Genomic DNA, 20,242 nt, shown 5'->3' with positions numbered 1-20,242 from the left:
CCAAGTACATATGACAAGAACAAGCCATTACTACTTATGTCCACTTGGACAGGAGGTCAGCTTTGATACTGTGTACATAGCAGTGCACTTACGAAACATCAAGCAGTAAATTATGTGACATGTTTGAGGGAAGACCGTTTATGCAGAGAAAAACACTCAGCACACAGTTATTTGTACCACATATAAAAATATCCAGGTTTATACCAGCTACACGCTCTATACTTCAACTGTGGCAGTAAGTCTTCGCTACTACCGTCGACCAAAACTGAACCACGAAGATCAACTTCCAAGCCAACAGACATCCTCTGCCGCCTCAGCGTTACGTCATCTGCCATGGTATCTCTGGTGGGCCTCGCTGCAGAGCAACTAACGATATTGCAAGTCACTGGTATAGCAACCAAATATAGCTGTCAGCTGCAGCGAGTACATAAAAATGACCATAGGCGGCAGTCTGCACACAATGTCGATTACAGCATGCCTGTCATTTTGTTTCTTTTACTTAAATTTATTATGATTGGATAAGACACGTAAAATTTTATGTATGTAATTTTGTATTTCTTTCATTTTTCTTATAAATTCGACTAAACCAATCAAAGTAGCATATCTGCCGAATCATTGGTTCTCAATGATGTAATGCTGTAGGCGATATGTGGAGCTTATAGACTGAAGAGCCAAAGAAACTGGTACACCTGCCTAATACCATATAGGGCCTTCGCGAGCACGCGGAAGTCCCGCAACACGACGTGGCATGGACTCGACTATCGTCTGAAGTAGCGCTGGAGGGAAATGACACTATGAATCGGTAAGAGTACATCCCAGATACGCTCAATAACATTCATGAATAGGTAGTTGGTGGCCAGCAGAGGTGTTTAAACTCGGAAGAGTGTTCCCGGAGCCACTCTGTTGCAAGTCTGGACGTGTGGGGTGTCGCATTGTCCTGCTGGAATTCCCCAAGTCCGTCGGAATGCCCAATGGACATTAATGGACGCAGGTCATCAGACAGAATGCTTACCTACGTATCACCTGTCAGAGCCGTATCTGGACGTATCAGTGGCCCCATATGACTCCAACTGCACACGCCCACACCATTACAGCTTGAACAGTGACATGCAGGGTCCATGGGTTTATGAGGTTGTCTCCACACCCGTACACATCCATCCGCTCCATACAATTTGAAAGAAGGCTCGTCCGATCGGGCAACATGATCCCAGTCATCAACAGTCCAATGTCGTGCTGAAGGGTCCAGGCGAGGCGTAAAACTTGTGTAGTGCATACGAGTGGGCCTTCGGCTCCGAAAGGTCATATCTATGAACTTTTCGTTGAATGGTTCGCACGCTGACACTTGATGACGGCCCTGCGTTGAAATCTGTAGCAGTTTACGGAAGGGTCGCACTTCTGTCACGTGGAACGATTCTCTTCAGTTGTCGTTGGTCCCGTTCTTGCAGAATCTTTTTCAGGCCTCAGCGATGTCGGAGATTTGACGTTTTACCGGATTTCTGATATTCACGGTACACTCGTGAAATGATCGTACGGGAGAATCGGATACGCTGTGTGTGTCCCATCGCTCGTGCTCTAACACCACTTTCAGACTCACTTAAATCTTGGTAACCTGCCAATGTGGCAGCAGTAACCGATCTACTGCGCCAGACCTTGTTGTCTTATAGAGGCGTTGCCGACTGTAGCGCCGTTTTCTGCCTGTTTACATAACTCTGTATTTGAATACGTATGTGTATACCAGTTTCTTTGGTGCTTCAGTGTAGTACGAGGGCTGTCCGGAAAGTAAGTTCCGATTGATCGCGAAATGGAAACCACAGTGAAAATCAGAATTGTTTTATTTGTAACAGTTAGCTATACTTTCCAGCTACTTCTCTACGTAGTCGCCATTCAGACTTAGACATTCGTCGTAGCGTTGTACCAACTTTCCAATACCCTCATCACAGAAGACTGCCTCCAGTGCATTCCGACAATTCTCTATGTTGGCGTACAGCTCGTTTTCTGTGCAAAATGTCTTCATAGCCAGCGGTTCATGTGAGCAGAGAAGAAACTCAGAGGGAGTCAATTACGGGCTGTATTGCGGGTAATCAAACATTTCAAATTGAGAACGATGCAGGAGCATCTCCATTTCCACTACAGAATGCGGCTGAGAATTGTCTTGAAGAAGAAAACGCACGACAGTTATGTAATGTTGGCTGCATAGCTTCAGGTGAAATTTCTGACCAGGTCCTCCTACTTCGCGGGAGACACTATTTTCTAGACATCTTTACGAGCTCACTGTGACCTCAGAAATGAGGAGACCGACGTGATGCTATCTAGGGTCACACTAGAGACACTGCCCAATACATCTGTGCAAAGCTTTATCGAATTATCATAGTCGTTTCCATTTCGCGACCGATCGGAACTTACTTTCTGGACACCCCTAGTACATAATCTCGACTAGAGCTGCCTTATTCAGCAGTTCATCCCTACTTGTACGGATTTCGCTCCGTCCGCCGTCAGCACCGTCCATAATGGTCATAGTATCGTACTTTTTAATTATCGTATCCTATATTTTATGACGTTGTTTAGCCATGTTTTCATTCCTCTATAATGAAGATGTATTATTACGGAATTGTAGCTGAGAAAAGCCTGAAGATGGTCTGGGGAAAGGGCTGAAACCCATTGCTAACGAATAAAAATCTGAACACGTTATCGAGACGGTTTTATCTTATTTTTAGCATTTTATACCGATCGCTGATTTCCTCCAATTACAGTACTCATGTCCGCAATAGCAACAGGCGCCACTGAATCTCGCAGAGAACAGTGGTCATAACTTTCGGCTCATCAATCTACAACCAACTTCGGACGTTGAGGCACATGAAAAAAATTCGAGTCTCTAATATCTATTATTTGTGGGTGATTGGAAAAGTATATGTAGCAGACGTTGTTAGATCAGTCTATGGACTCCACTCTTGTGAGGGAAGCTAGTTGTATGTACCACTCGCAGATTCTCTGTCGTCGTGCTTCTTCCCACTGTTATCCCCATGCATTATTTACCCTCTGTTTGAGTTCAAGCTCGTGATGAGATCCATTGAAGTCTAGGATAAATAAGCGTCTTTAGAGCATTGCTTCCTATTTACGAGAACAGACACAATAAACCTTTTGTAGTTTGGGCACAGAATGCTTGGTGCCGCTAAGTAACTAGGAACTACGATATACTGTAGCATTCTCGCACAATACACTCGCTGCTTTAAAAATAAGTGCTTGCAGTAAAATAAGAATCGAATGACTGGCCTACTATGATATCTTTTTCATTCAAAGCGTGGGATAGGCACATCAGATTTCTACAAACAATTTTTCATTGAGCATGGTATTTTCCTAAACACGAATTCTTTACAGACAAATGGAAATACTGGTAGAAGCCGATCTCGGGGAAGATCAGTTTTGATTCTGTAGAAATGCTGGAACACGTGAGGCAATACTAACCCTACGACTTATCTTAGAAGAAAGATTAAGGAAAGGCAAACCTACGTTTCTAGCATTTGTAGACCTAGAGAAAGCTTTTGAGAATGTTTACGAGAATATTCTCTTTCAAAGTCAGAAGGTGTCAGGGGTAAAATACAGGAAGCGAAAGGCTATTTACAATTTGTACAGAAACCAGATGGCAGTTGTAAGAGTCGAGGGGCATGAAAGGGAAGCAGTGGTTGGGAAGGGAGTGAGACAGGGTTGTAGCCTAACCACGATGTTATTCAATCTGTATATTGAACAAGCAGCAAAGGAAAGAAAAAACAAAAGAAAAATTCGGAGTAGGAATTAAAATCCATGGCGAACAAATAAAAACTTTGAGGTTTGCCGATGACACTGTAATTCTGTCAGAGATAGAAAAGGACCTGGAAGAACAGCTGAACGGAATGGACAGTGTCTTGAAAGGAAGATATAAGATGAACATCAACAAAACCAAAACGAGGATAATGGAATGTAATCGAATTAAATTGGGTGATGATGAGGGTATTAGATTAGGAAATGAGATGCCTAAAGTAGTAAATGAGTTTTGCTATTTGAGGAGCAAAATAACTGATGATGGTCGAAGTACAGAGGATATAAAATGTAGACTGGCAATGGCAAGGAAAGCCTTTCTGAAGAAAAGAAATTTGTTAACATCGAGTATAGATTTTAAGTGTCAGGAAGTCTTTTCTGAAAGTATTTGTATGGAGTGTAGCCACGTATGTAAGTGGCACGTGGACGATAAATAGTTTAGACAAAAAGAGAATACAAGCTTTCGAAATGTGGTGCTACAGAAGAATGCTGAAGATTAGATGGGTAGATCACATAACTAATGAGGAGGCATTGACTAAAGTTGGGGAGAAGAAAAATTTGTGGCACAACTTGACTAGAAGAAGGGATCGGCTGGTAGGACACATTCTGTGGCATCAAGGGATCACCAATGTAGTATTGGAGGGCAGCGCAGAGGGTAAAAATAGTGGAGGGAGACCAAGAGATGAATACACAAACAGATTCAGAATGACGTAGGTTGCAGTAGGTACTGCGAGATGAAGAAGTTTGCACAGGATAGAGTAGCATGGAGAGTTGCATCAAACCAGTCTCTGGACTGAAGACCACAACAACAACATTTTCCTAAACAGAGTGGGCCTTGAAGGAAAAATTACTACTGAGGCAAGTTACAACTATTTACGTACCCTTTGTCAACGGCGACAAGACCAGAGAGTGGCAGGACCATCCTCCTGCGCTGACTCCGAAGATGGTGACGTTGTTGGGGTCGCCACCGAAGCTGGCGATGTTGTCCTTGACCCAGCGCAGCGCCATCACCTGGTCCTTGAAGCCCATGTTCCCCGGCACCACACGGTCCCCGGTGCTTAGGAAGCCTGCAGCGCCACACACAAAAATCACCAGAGCTGCTTAAAACCTCGATCGTATCGTTTTATAAAATTTCGGGCGAACTGAGGTTATGTCAAATCTGGCTGCCAAGATAATGCAGATCGTTTTGGACGTCTTGCAATATTACTGTCTTGCCTCTTTTTTACAGAAGAGCCTCTAGTGTGCTCCCTGTAGGTCACCGGTAACATGTTTGAGACTGACATGACAGCACTTTTCGAGTTCACTCGCTCATCAACATACTTTTTATTTAACTTCTTTCGAACGATCTGACGGTCATGGGGAGCTCTTCGTCCCACCAGGTGGCGAACAGTTTCATGGAAAATTTCGAAGAGCGAACACTTCTCTCAGCAACTTATAAACAACAATATTTTGGTGCTATGTTGGCGACACATTTACAGTTTGGCTTCTTTTTTTTTGACTGGCTGAGCCGTGGCTGGATTGGCGCCAGGGATATCTTTGGCTTGGGCACTATCGATTCCCTCGGCTGAAGTCTGGAGCCTGGGTCGGCTCAGAACATAGCGGGCAGTGCCGAGTGGAAGGGGGAGAACAACGTCGGGCACGGCACGCGGAAGTGCGCGTATTAGCGAGACGTTGGAGAGACGACAGCGAGCACGGTGTGCCTGAGTACGGGCGGCAACTGCCAGGCGCTAACTAGCGCCTGGTCGTACTGGGGTCAGGAACAGCGGGCCGGCGCTGTGGCTTCTTGGCAACCTCGTGAAGCTATGCACGTGCTCGCTTCCGTGAAGGAACACGCTGTTACCATCGGACTAAGCAGCGTCTGGCGTCTTCGCCACATCGATCCAGCAGCTGGCATCATGTTAAGTAATTCAAGTCCTACCAACGATTAGTGAAATATAATGATGATTGCACTTGAGGTAGCAAAGCTTTGCAAGGTCTGTGATGTGATATTTCATGCCTCTTATTAAGTGTGTGCTTCGCTCCTTAATAGTGTTGTTCTTACTTCAGTTGGCAAGTGTCTAAAACATTGATACATGTGAGCACCCTTACCGAACGATCTATATTCCGTGTCTAAATATTGCCGTTACAGGCCCACATAAGGTGTTCCATGTGATGCTTGTGTTTTAATGAGCCAGTTCTGTTTGTATCATTCGTATACGTGGTTCTACTTAATGGAATGAAATCAGTTTTATTTTATCGAAGTAGTTTTCTGTATAAGTTTGAGTATTAAGGTGAAGGAAGGGTTGTTTGGTTCCCTGTTGTTGTACAAGCTGCAGCTTTCTAAAACTTGTGGAGGCTCTGCAAGGTTGCCCAGTTTAAATGTTTTAAATATTTCTCGTAAGAATTTTGAGGGATTTCTAGAAGAATGTGTCTTAATTGACACCGTTTTCTACAATTGTGGTGTAATTCAGCCTTAGTGGCGTGTGTCAATTTTGATGGGGAAATAACTGGGTTATTATTGATCAAACTGTCTGTAACGCTGTAAAGTTGTTTGGTAATATCTCGCCCGGAAGGGTCGGTTTTCAATCTATGTGGAAATAATAATTGATTTCCTGGTTATTCGATGTAAAGTTTATTTGAAATGATTTACTTGGCCCGAGTGGCGGTTTTTTAAATGTTTGCAAAGAGATTAATTCGCTTGTGGTTTCATATAACAAGCAGTTTGTAAAATTGGCCTGAGTGACGGGTTTTTAAATGTTTTTAAGGAAATTAATTCATTTGTGGTTTTATGTAACAAGCAGTTTGTAAAGTCTGCCTGAATGGTGTTTCTTAAAGAAATTATTATCTGATTTTAGATTGTAATTCTCTTAATGATTTATCTATGATGCAAATGAATATGTTGAAATGGTCGCTGTATGGGTCAAGACCTTCCACTCCCTTTATATTAAAGGCTAAGGAAATTGCATTTTAAAATAGAAATAACCTACCACTGTCTACCAGAGCTTCTCCTAAGCCTGAATTCCATACGTGAAAAAACAAAATTAAAGAAGGTTGTCTGCAGCTTTCAAGCGTGCACGTAAGAGCAATGGTACACTTGGTCATTCGGTATTTCGAAAGCCTGCTTGTATACACACGTATGTATAGGGCTAATAGTGGCACTTGTTTTACAGGAAAGTGGATGTTCATCTCAGCTGATAAGGCGAGCAGTACAGACGTATGTACAGCGGGCCTTCAAGACGAAATATATCCGGGAACGTAGGCAGAATCCTTCGAAAATGTAAGATTAGAGTGATGTTCAATCCACTACCAAAAATCGGTCAAGGAAGAGTCACAGAAAAATCGGTGAAAGGAGAGTCACAGCTTCATAAGGCCGGTATTCGTAAAATTCTGGTGTGAGTGCAGCAGGTCTTATACAAAGAAAACTATCTGCACTTTTCATTAGCACATTTTATGTGACCAACAGCATACTCGGCTCCTCCAACCCAGCAAATCCACCATGAGAGAGTGCTGTTACTGCACAGAATAGCGAGAGGTAGAAATTAGAAAAAAATATTAAAACACGCCAGTGGGTCAGGTTGTAGGCACATTAAGACACAGTCTAAGAAGTGAGGATACACGTTTGGCAGAAAGGAGACTGTGACAAAAACCAAAGGAAGTGAGGCAAGTGTATTCTTTAGCTCGTAAGACATGTTACAAGATATTCTATCTCTTTGACAAGAGCACATAACGAGGAACAGCTAAATAAATGAAGCAGAGCAAGGAGGACCCATGTGTTCAAAACGCTCTGAGCACTATGGGACTTAACTGCTGTGGTCATCAGTCCCCTAGAACTTAGAACTACTTAAACCTAACTAACCTAAGGACATCACACACATCCATGCTCAAGGCAGGATTCGAACCTGCGACCGTAACGGTCGCGCGGTTCCAGACTGTAGCGCCTAGAACCGCTCGGCCACTCCGGCCGGCGGACCCATGTGTTCATTATGAGCTAAACCTTGTGTCATAGCCTCATGTGAGCTCTGTTTACCAAAGCACTCCATTCCGATCTTGTGTTGATCGTGGGATCGATGTTATTCACACTAACAGAACTTGATTCCATGATTACAGTCCTAGATTCTCCAGGACTGTCTATCTTACGACAACAGCACACTGCACACTGCTGCCAGCAAAAGGGCTTCTTGGAGTAGACGTCCTTGTTCAATACCCAGGAGTCTTTGGGTGCTGAAACCTACCAGTGGCGTGGAGGAGATCAACCGATCACACGAGTACTGACAGCAGGTACACTCTGACATAAAACTCGACCGGCGGCCGGCCGCTGCAGAGGCTAAGTCCGCGCCGATCGCAACATGGGACAAATAAACTGACCACCTCGCTAATTCTCTAAGTCCGGCTATCTGCACAATCTGGCAACACTGTAGACTGCGGCAGTTCCTGGAGGACGTCTTGTCCGATGTTAGCGAAAATGTTCGAAAGCAACGGAGATTACTCTATTACATTAATCGGCAAGAGCTGAGTATGGCCCGAAATTAATTTTATAGACTGGGACGAAATTAAACCAACACATTACATTCTATGAATTTATAAATGCTTCATACCTCACTTCTTTTTCTTCCAAAGTCAATTATTTGTGCAACTTTTGGCCAATATTCGGATGTTTTCGTCAAGGCAGAGTGAGCTTCTGTGGTGTAAAGTGTATTACCGTTTCTGTTTCATTCCTTCTGGTAAGTCTATGCGATAAACTGTGTGAACACCTTGCAATGCATGCTCTGTAGCAGTGCAGGAACGCTGCATATTTCAAGTTCCATGTATGGGTTCATGAAGTATTTAACGTTGATCGGAAATGATAGTTAATGTCATCAGATTTAAACTAGAAAGAGTTATTGTTTTTGAGGTTTCCGAGAACGGAAAGGAATTACTAACGCCGGTGACAGAAAAACTCTACAGTTAAATGCTATTGCAAAAGTTTAGAAGAGAGGAAGTATATTAATCAACATGTTCACTTCATAAACAACCTCCTGACATGTTAGACCTATATGACGAACAAAGCTCAAATTCGTATCATTGACAGTCGGTTTGAATCTTTTCTGAAACTAGGTTACAGTGAAGCACCTTGACATTTGCAAAGTAGACATCCGTGATATTAACATAATTTACTAAGTCGAAATTGCACGAAGATTTGTGCGTAAAGGCATTCCTCAGATTTCGTGTAAGGAATTTTTACTAGCAGTTTGCAACTCCATTAATTAAAATGGAATATAAAAAGGTCGTCTTCAGCGGCTTTCTCCCAGATTGGAACTGCCATCTCATATAGCACTATCGTCGCAACGCATAGCGAAACCACTGAGTTAACGAGACACAGGCCGCAAGAGGCGGACTATAGTCATTGCGATATTGCCTGAGCCTCAAATCGCAACATTAAACACACAAACAGGTGTTACACATGTGAAGAACGCCGTTCTTGGAGTCCAGAAATTAAAAATACTTTCTAAATGTCTCGTCTTACAGTGGGTTATATCGTATGAGTCTTCGATGTGAAATACGAATGCCAAGTGAATTTAGCGAGGTAATGCCGGGCTTAACACGGAAGTAAATGCACTCTCACAGTGTTGACAAATACTTGCTACGACGCTGCCTACCCTCAGCTCTCTTACGAGGCAGCTCTTCAGCGAAATGCTTGCCGTGATTCTCCGATACGGTTCTTCACAGGGGAGACGCTCGCGCACGTTCGGTTTTTATGCGGCGTTCTCTCCTAATAGTTTCTGATGTCGCCTTGTGGTCTATGTATACATTTGAGGCATTCAGTTATCATTAATCCAGAATTATACAAGTTTCAGCTTCCGGCGTGGGAGAAGGCTGTTGACAACTGACATTATATCATTTCAACATAGGAAATCCAAACGAATGCTTCAGTGTTTCTCATTCAGCATAAAGCATATAAAATAATTTTCCGTAACCTTCATAATCATCTCAAACTACAGACGAAGTAAAAATACATCTTAAGCTTATTTGAATTGAATATAATGAAAGATATCAAACGCTTTGCACCTCAATGTCGAATGTGTCCACGTGCAATCTTTTGCAGCATACACGTAGAATGTCACGATTATCACGAGAATGAAGAAATACGTTGGTAGGGATGGAAGCAAAAAGAGGCACAGTTAACAAATATTCGATTCCTCAGGGTATTCATTTCATTTGAGATTTAAGAGGAGGTAAATCGGGATATTACTTTCGTTAAAACGAAAGATATGTCGCACATATGGATAACGAGGAAGTCTGCGTCTTCATACGTTTCCTCCTTGAAATCTGTATGCTCTCTTATATACTAAGTAGCCTGATCATTGTTTCCATAATGTTACCCTCTTGTTTGGCCCCTAAAGGATCAGTAGATTCTAAATTCATGTCTCTGCAAGAAAGTAGTCGTTTGAACACTTCCTGTGTGTTTTTTTGCTTGGAAATCATGAAGCAGATCACTCTTCCTCTCCCCTCCCTCCCCCCCCCCCCCCCTCGAGGGTTAGGTCTCTAAACGGTTTTTTTATCCAATGGCATAATTTATTCAGACTGCATCAGCACAAAACTATCAAACAAAGTCTTCCATTTACAGTTGCAGCACTTTAACCAGCAGCTGACCCAAGTGTGATCCACGGTCATGGTCTGAAATTAGCAGCTCTCTGCTACTGTGGCAAAGTCCGTACTACATTTTCGATCCCGCAGCACCAGTTTTTCTGGAAACACTGTGTTAAATCAACAGGAGTAGTTGCAGAGTTGTGCCAGCGTATCTGTCCTCCCATTGTCAACTTTATGTATCTCACTTATCCTGTGGTGTTGATCAAGAGGTGCCGAAGTAGAGGAGTGTATTCTGCATGACGTAACATTCAGTATTCCCATCTTTCATAGGCACTCTTCACGTGCATCGATACCAAATAGGGATATGAAAACTCTTGCGAGTGAGAGAATGACAGTAATAATCGTAATAAGAACAAGCAAATAATGAGTGAAGTTTATTGCAATGCAGAACGAGAATGGCTGTGAAAATAAAAATCTATAAAAATAGGTTGATCGTTGAGTTGGCACAATGCAAATATCTTCTTAGCATATTATTACTGAATTTAGTTCTGGATGTTTGCAGAGAAAAAGGAAAATTCGGTACTTCTCGCTAGAGTAATATAATGTGAACCAGCAACTACGCTTTCCTTAGAAAAGTAACACCTATTGCGTTTTGAGGCTCAGGCAATATCGCAATGACTATAGTCCACCTGTTACGCCCAGTGTGTCGTTAACTCAGTGGTTCCCTTATGCGTTGCGGTAATAGTGATATATGAGATGGCACTTCAATCTCGGAGAAAGCCGCTGAACACAACCTTTTTATATTCCATTTTAATTAATGGAGTTGCAAACTGCTAGTAAAAATTCCTTATACGAAATCTGAGGAATGCCTTTACACACAAATCTTCGTGCAATGTCGACTTAGTAAATTATGTTAATATCACGGATGTCTGCTTTGCAAATGCCAAGGTGGTTCACTGTGAACTAGTTTCGGAAACGATACGAATTTGAGCTTCGTTCGTCATATAGGTCTAACATGTCAGGAGGTTGTTTATGAAGTGAACATGTTGATTAATATACTTCCTCTCTTCTAAACTTTTGCAATAGCATTTAACTGTAGAGTTTTCCTGACACCAGCGTTAGCAGTTCCTTTCCGTTCTCTGAAGCCTCAAAAGCGATATCATTTTCTGGTTTAAATGTGATGACCTCAACTATCACTTTCGTCTCAGTCTATAAAATTAATTTCAGGCCATACTCAGCTCTTGCCGATTAATGTAATACAGTAATTCTCCGTTGCTTTCGAGCGTGAGCGAAAATCGTAGAAATTTTCTGTTTAGCAACATTTAAAAATATATTAGCAACATTTAATGATAATAAAGCGTTTTAAATTATCAAAAGCGATGAGCGGTAGCAGGCGCTTTCGATAAAGAACGGGGGGTGCAGCGCCGCTGCTGTCGCCACGGCCGCTGCCGGTAGCCAGCAAGTGGATCTCGGAGCTTTGCCGCATACTAGAAATCTGCCGCAAAATGCTTACTGGGTAAAATTTTGTTATCGGTGTGTCAGAAAGTGAAATAGATTAAATCTGCTACCATTAAATTCGCGTGTTCACCATTCAGATAGAAGAGTCTATAAAAATGTTTCACTCTAGCTGGTCTCGATCCACAGCCATCATAGACAGAAAGAACGCTTGCTACCGGTAGACCACGGGTGTAAACAGGCTCTCCGTTCTCTAACATCGGACAAGACGTCCTCCAGGAAGTGCCGCAGTCTACAGTGTTGCCAGATTGTGCAGATAGCCGGACTTAGAGAATTAACGAGGTGGTCAGTTTGTCCCATGTCGCGAACGGCGCGGACTTAGCCTCTGAAGCGGCCGGCCGCCGGTCGAGTTTTATGTCAAAGAGTGTACATTGTGGGTGGGTCATCAAGGGTTATCGTAGAATTTGGAGTGGGGTCGAGGATACTCTGGAAGCCAGTGTGAGATCATTTCACGCTGGGCAATGGCCGCCACTTCTCGCCGGCAACCCACTGCGGAACCAGAATCGCTGACACCTTCTCCTGGGAGTGCAGCCACTGAGCTGACTCAACGAATATCAGCCAAAGTCCAACATGCAGCCGAATGAATAACAGCCGAGGCTGGAGCGAAAGAATGACGACTTGTAAACATTGCGGATAATTGAATGAACTCTAATAATGTTGCACTAGCGTCGAAGCGCTTCAAAGGTCCCCAACAGCTATCCCGACTTCGGACAGAGGTGTCTCCTCTCAACCCTGTGAATCACTGCATTTCTGCTCATAATGCGATGAAATACAATCGTGCAATACCTGCGGCAAATACTTCAAACTTTCGGAGCTCCATTGCCATGGAATAAGTGGAAACACAACCATCTGATGGTAATCAGGATGCTGAAGTTTGATAATGCATGGAATCGTGTCGTAGAAAAACCTGGAGCTCTGGGTAGCCGGTGTCCTTCTGGGATTCTGCTGTATCAAAATGATCGATCTTGAGCCGTGCATGGCTCGCTCTCCCACCATTTGGTATTTTTACGCCCTGTTTTAACGTATTTCTATCTCACCACGATGATTTAAATTACTGGCGTTACTGAATTGCTGTTTTCCTTGAGAGTCATCGGCGATAGTAGCGCGTATCGATATATCCACTCTGGTGGGATCTTTGCTCGTCTGCTATGACTTCCCGGTTGTCATCTGTCGTGGCACCAGTCGGAACGTGTGAGGGGGAGAGTTTACGGCGGCAGTTCGGGTCGTGAGTTGGGCCCTGGCAGTCAGTTGCAACGCGTCTTGAACGCAGTCCGAACCAGCCAGTCGCCAGCTTGCATCAACAGTGAGCCCTGCGTGGACATCACCCGCCCGACCGTTGCCGCCACGCATCACTTAAGCCTTTTGGTGGATTGTTGGTCGGTGGGTTGGTCCGAGGACATCTCCGTGCGGCATAGTCGACTGGGACGCTGGCGGTCTCTGTGCAGTGTCGGAGTCTGTCTGGAGCTGTCTGATAGGTACGAGCATCGTCGCTCGCCGACCCAGGACGTGAAGGTTAAGTGGTTTTCAGCATAACGTTGTTGGTTCCGGCGTTGTTGTTGTGGAGGTTTCCTATGAGCACCAACGAGTGAAGTGTTCGAGATAGCCGCCGTCAGGTGAAATTGATCAAATTAATTTACCCATAGTCATCAGCGGAATTTTCTGCGTTGTGGCCATTAATGTTCTGGTTACCTGCCCCGGCCGCTAACGTAGTTTTTATGGTTCAAATGGCTCTGAGCACTATGGGACTTAACTTCTGAGGTCATAAGTCCCCTAGAACTTAGAACTACTTAAACCTAACTAACCTAAGGACATCACACACATCAATGCCCGAGGCAGGATTCGAACCTGCAACCGTAGCGGTTGCGCGGTTCCAGACTGTAGCGCCTAGAACCGCTCGGCCTCTCCAGCCGGCCGTAGTTTTTAGGCAGTGTGCTTTTCCTCACCTGTTGTTCCTGCCCAACATGGTGTGTAGTTTTGGCAAGTCAGTTCACATACGCGTTTGTTTGGGGATAGTGATACTTGTAACTTTTTGGGGCGTTGAATTCTCGTGTACTCCGTCGTGGCAAGCAAGCGGTTGGTCGGTCGGTCCGTGACTGTCCCTTGGTTGCGTTCGCACGAATTAAGTGTAGTTGGACTCACCGCCTATCTCGCCTAAGTGAACGAAGGCAGACCGATCCACTGCAGACTCCTGAATGCCGTTCTCTTAATTATCATTTTGGTAGTGTTAATGTTGTTGTAGTTTAACTGTATTTTATATTTTCAATTTGGCAAGGTAAGTTGTGGGCCTTCAGCCCTGGAAACATGTTCTCAGTTTCCTTCAAATCCAAACATTATCGCCTTCTGCTTTTGAAAGGTTATTGTAATTTCCTCTGAAAGATTTTACAACTTATTTTGGGGCTTTCGGCGTTGGTGTTGCAAAAAGGAAATTTTTAAACTTTTACCGATTGTTGCAATATATATTTCCTTAATTTGCAGAATTTAACTTTGCGGCCTCCAGCCATCGTATTGCGTTTGTTTATCTCTTTCTGTGCACCTTGTGGGTCATAAATCCTGTTAGCATCTTAAAACATTGTGGCCTTCTGCCTTCAGTAATCATCATAGTGTATTTGGAATTTTGAAGATTTAATCCAGGCCGCGCGGGATTAGCCGAGCGGTTTAAGGCGCTGCAGTCATGGACTGTGCGGCTGATTCCGGCGGAGGTTCGAGTCCTCCCTCGGGCATGGGTGTGTGTGTTTGTCCTTAAGATAATTTAGGTTAAGTAGTGTGTAAGCTTAGGGACTGATGACCTTAGCAGTTAAATCCCATAAGATTTCACACACACACACACACACACACACACACACACACACACACACACACACACACACACAATTAATCCGGCGGCCTTCAGCCGCTCCCCATGCTGATTTCATCTATGTATACGATTTATCTTATTCGTGAACTTAAATGTGTGTCATGTCTTTTCAAAATTGAACTTATCCTAAAGCATCTGTTTGGAGGCCTTCAGCCGCGAAGTAAATTTAATTCTTAGAAATGTGTATTTGTGAACGAAATGATAATCAATTACAATTGTGAAATGAATCCGACCGCAACTCCCTTGGCCCTTTCCACAGCCCTAATTACCTGCTAGCCCTGCGTAATTTAGCGTGCGTTTCAGGTCTGACATCGATGGGGGCGGGCTTTCACAGTGGTGAACGCTCTCGGCAGTACACAGACTTGCAGCAAAACACATCCAGTCAAGAAACCCATTTGCAGTGATTCCTGGCTGCACAATGTATGATCTTAAACAGGGCACTTCAGGATTTAGTCGTCTGGAGGTGGCCACAAGACCCTAAGCCGAAAGATCGTGGCAGCAAATTACTGAGACCCAACAGTTCGCCCGAAATTTCTTGGAACAATCAGTATGCAAGGTAAGTTTTAAAATTGAAATCTCGTCGATAGTTCTTCATTCTCACAATGTCACCAGCTCACGTTAACTTGAATGACGTTTTTATGTACTCACCCAGCACTCCAAGGCGGTAGTTGATGGACACATAGACGACGCCCTTCTCTACGAGGAAGTCTGGACAGGCGAAGTCCTCATTGCCCGACAGAAGGGCCAGTCCTCCTCCGTGGACCATAAACATCACTGGCAACAGGCCGCCAGAGCTCTCTGACGGCAGCTGAAGGATAAAGCACAACGTAGTAGACAGTTCTACTTGGAGATAAAACAGTTGTTGTGGTTGTGGTCTTCAGTCCTGAGACTGGTTTGATGCAGCTCTCCATGCTACTCTATCTTGTGCAAGCTTCTTCATCTCCCAGTAACTACTGCAACCTAAATCCTTCTGAATCTGCTTAGTGTATTCATCTCTTGGTCTCCCTCTACGATTTTTACCTTTCACGCTGCCCTCCAATACTAAATTGGTGATCCCTTGATGCCTCAGAACGTGTCCTACCAACCGATCCCTTCTACTAATCAAGTTGTGCCACAAATTTCTTTTCTCCCCAATCCTATTCAATACCTCTTCATTAGTTATGTGATCTACCCATCTAATCTTCAGCATTCTTCTGTAGCACCACATTTCAAAAGCTTCTATTCTCTTCTTGTCCAAACTATTTATCGTCCGTGTTTCACTTCCATACATGGCTACACTCCATACAAATACTTTCAGAAACGACTTCCTGACATTTAAATCTATACTCGGTGTTAACAAATTTCTCTTCTTCAGAAACGCTTTTCTTCCCATTGCCAGTCTATATTTTATATGCTCTCTACTTCGACCATCATCAGTAATTTTGCTCCCCAAATAGCAAAACTCCTTTCCTACTTTAAGTGTCTCATTTCCTAATCTAATTCCCTCAGCATCACCCGACTTAATTCGACTACATTCCATTATCCTCGTTTTACTTTTGTTGATGTTCATCTTATATCCTCCTTTCAAGACACTATCCATTCCGTTCAACTGCTCTTCCAAGTCCTTTGCTGTCTCTGACAGAATTACAATGTCATCGGCAAACCTCGAAGTTTTTATTTCTTCTCCATGAATTTTAACACCTACTCCGAATTTTTCTTTTGTTTCCTTCACTGCTTGCTCAATGTACAGATTGAATAACATCGGAGAGAGGCTACAACCCTGTCTCACTCCGTTCCCAATCACTGCTTCCCTTTCATGTCCCTCGACTCTTATAACTGCCACCTGGTTTCGGTACAAGTTGTAAATAGCCTTCCGCTCCCTGTATTTTACCCCTGCCACCTTCAGAATTTGAAAGAGACTATTCCAGTCAACATTGTCAAAAGCTTTCTCTAAATCCACAAATGCTAGAAACGTAGGTTTGCCTTTCCTTAATCTAGCTTCTAAGATAAGTCGTAGGGTCAATATTGCCTCACGTATCTCTGTTTAAAGAACAATATCCGGACTTGATGATGGGTTGCAAGAGTACCGAATCCAGACTTGAGGATAGATTGCAAATGTACACAATGAAAATCAACACAAACACGATGAAATTATATGATAACGAAGATATGAAAGCTAAAATAACACAAGGTACAAAATGAGGAGGATTGGATAATACCGGTTTTTTGGACGCATGGTCATAGCTCGAGCAGTAAAAAGCAATTAAGATTGAGGTTTTAAGAGTGACGAAGACATTGGCCGCATATGACAAGTGAAAATTGGTAAAAGACCAGGTCTCGAGCCCAGATTTCCCTCTTTATGCGAGTGGTCACCTTAACTCCATCGGCTACGTGGACACACTCCCAACCCAATCCAAATTTTCAACTTGTGGCTCGCTAGTAGCGTCCACTGCCAATCAACCCCTTTCCTAGTAGCTTTTGGCTGAATCCCACAAACGTTGGGACGAGGTGTGCATCCGCACTGACATTACCATGGTTCGTCCATGCTCACTGACATTACCATGGTTCGTCCATGCTCACTGACATTACTACTTATATGTTTGGTGTCTGTTCTGTCCGGGATGCCCGACAGAACAGACACCACACTTACACACTGACCGAAAAAAATCGCCACACCAAAAAATAATTAATGCACGCTAATGAAATTTCGGGAAAACCGTTGACTAGGTAATATATTTAAGTGATTAACATTGCAAGATCATAGGTTTCAGTAAGCACGAGATAAGCCACTGCCAATGTGAAATTCTGGTAGATTAGTATCTGGTGTAACAGTCAGAATGTTGAATACAAGCATGAGGATGTTCATGTATTATGTTGTAGAGGTGCTAGAAATCAGTTTGTAGGATAGAATTCCATACGTGTTAAACGTATCGTAAAATAACAAACAGGAAAACATGTACCATTCTCATATCTTCATTTATCTTACTAGTCAGACATATATACTACAAAGATTAATGCGCTACAAACGCAGGGAAGGTTACATCTACATCTACATCTACATGGATACTCTGCAAATCACATTTAAGTGCCTGGCAGAGGGTTCATCGATCCACCTTCACAATTCTCTTTTATTCCAATCTCTTATAGCGCGCGGAAAGAATGAACACCTGTATCTTTCCGTACGAGCTCTAATTTCCCTTATTTTATCTTGGTGGTCGTTCCTCCCTATGTAGATCGGTGTTAACAAAATATTTTCGCATTCGGAGGAGAAAGTTGGTGTTTGGAATTTCGTGAGAAGATTCCGTCGCAACGAAAAACGCATTTATTTGAATGATTTCCAGCCCAAATTTTGTATCATTTCTATGACACTCTCTCCAATATTTCACGATAATACAAAACGTGCTGTTCTTTGAATATTTTCGATGTATTCCGTCGGTCTTATCTGGTAAGGATCCCACACCGCACAGCAGTATTATAAAAGAGGACGGACAAGCGTAGTGTAGGCAGTCTCCTTAGTAGGTCTGTTACATTTTCTGTCCTGGCAATAAAACGCAGTCTTTGGTTAGTCTTCCCCACAACATTTTCTATGTGTTCCTCCCCTCAATTACTACGAACTGTGACCTCTCCGAAAGGTCACATAACTGAGACGATATTCCATAAGCACGCAATTTAAGTACAAGCAGCTTGTGTGGTACAGTGTCAAAAGCCTTCCGGAAATCCGGGAATACGGAATCGATCTGAAATCCGTTGTCAATAGCACTCAACACTTGATATTAATAAAGAGATAGTTATGTTTCAGAGGAACGATGTTTTCTAAACCCATGTTGACTGTGTGTCAAAAGACCGTTTTCTTCGAGGTAATTCCTAATGTTCGAACACAATATATATTCTAAAGTCCTGCTGCATATCGACGTTAACGATATGGGCCTGTCATTTAGTGGATTACTCCTACTATCTTTCTTAAACATTGGTGTGGCCTGTGCAACTTTCCAGTCTTTTCGTAAGGATGTTCCGTCGATCGAACGGTTGTTTATGGTTGTTAAGTATGGAGTTAATGCATCAGCATACTCGTAAAGGAACCTAATTGGTAAACAGTGTGGACCAGAAGACTTGCTTTCATTAAGTGATTTAAGTTGTTTTCTACTCCGAGGATATTTACTTCTACGTTAATATTGGCAACTGTTCTCGATTCGAATTCTGGAATATTTACTTCGTCTTCTTTTGTGAAGGCATTTCGGAATGCTGTGTTTAATAACTCTGCTTTGTCAGCACTGTCTTCGATAGAATCTCCATTGCTCTCGCACAAAGAAGGCATTGATTGTTTCTTGCCGCTAGCATAATTCACATATGACCAGAATCTCTTTGGATTTTCTGCGAGGTTTCGAGACAGTGTTTCGTTGTGGAAACTGTTATAAGCATCTTGCATTGAAGTCCGCGCTAAATTTCGATCTTCTGTAAAAGATCGCCAAACTTGGGGATTTTGCGTTTGTTTAAATTTGGCATGTTTGTTTCGTTGTTTCTGCAACAGTGTTCTTCAAATGGTTCAAATGGTTCAAATGGCTCTGAGCACTATGGGACCTAACATTTAAGGTCATCAGTCCCCTAGAACTTAGAACTAGTTAAACCTAACTAACCTAAGGACATCACACACATCCATGCCCGAGGCAGGATTCGTACCTGCGAACGTAGCGGTCCCGCGGCTCCAGACTGTAGCGCCTAGAACCGCTCGGTCACTCCGGCCGGCAACAGTGTTGTAACCCGTTTTGTGCACCAAGGAGGATCTGCTCCGTCGTTCGTTAGTTTATTTGGTATAAATCTCTCAATTGCTGCCGATACGATTTCTTTGAATGTAAGCCACATCTGGTCTACACTTACATTATTAATTTGGAATGAGTGGAGATTGTCTCTCAGGGAGGCGTCAAGTGAGTTTTTATCTGGTTTTTTGAATGGGTATATTTTTCGCTTATTTTTCGATGATTTAGGGATTACAGTATTCAATCTTTCTACGACAACCGTGTGTTGACTAGTCCCTGAATCGGTTTTGATGCTCGTTATTAACTCAGGATTATTTGTTGCTAAGAGGTCAAGTGTGTTTTCACAACCGTTTGCTATTCGCGTGGGCTCATGAACTAACTGCTCGAAATAATTAATGAAGTTTACGGATGATGCGGGAGTTGATGTCTGACGATGCCCCATATATGCTCGATTTGAGACAGATCTGCCGACCGAGCAGGCCAACGCAACATGTCACTCCCTGTAGGGACTGCTGGGTTACAACAGCGGTACGTGGGCTAGTGTTATCCTGTTATAGGACATCCCCAGGAATGGCAGCGAAACATGTCCAATCACAACACTGACGCCGATTTGCCGTCGTGGTGCCTGTGATATGCATTGACCGCTCATACTGTCGGTTTGATAATGTTGACTGGAATACTCTCTTTCAAATTCTAAAGGTGGCAGGGGTAAACTACAGGGAGCGAAAGGCTATTTACAATTTGTACAGAAACCAGATGGCAGTTATAAGAGTCGAGGGACATGAAAGGGAAGCAGCGGTTG

At 43.3% G+C, this 20,242-nt stretch overlaps 1 protein-coding gene across 1 annotated transcript in view; it reads right to left on the bottom strand.

Annotated features, from left to right (window-relative positions):
• LOC124550729 (esterase FE4-like) overlaps window positions 1-20,242 on the bottom strand; it is a 108,481-nt gene that overhangs the window by 67,414 nt on the left and 20,825 nt on the right. Inside the window, exons 3-4 of the mRNA XM_047125449.1 lie at window positions 15,356-15,515; window positions 4,674-4,859 (exon numbers count right to left, since the gene is read on the bottom strand). Of these exons, the coding sequence (XP_046981405.1) occupies window positions 4,674-4,859; window positions 15,356-15,515 (346 nt within the window). The remainder of the gene's footprint in view (window positions 1-4,673; window positions 4,860-15,355; window positions 15,516-20,242) is intronic.

This window comes from Schistocerca americana, chromosome 9 (genome assembly GCF_021461395.2).
Source record: "Schistocerca americana isolate TAMUIC-IGC-003095 chromosome 9, iqSchAmer2.1, whole genome shotgun sequence".
In the NCBI taxonomy this organism is placed as follows: Eukaryota; Metazoa; Arthropoda; class Insecta; order Orthoptera; family Acrididae; genus Schistocerca; species Schistocerca americana.
The sequence above is the reverse complement of the archived record's forward strand: the minus strand, read 5'-3'. Positions and strand labels throughout refer to the sequence as shown.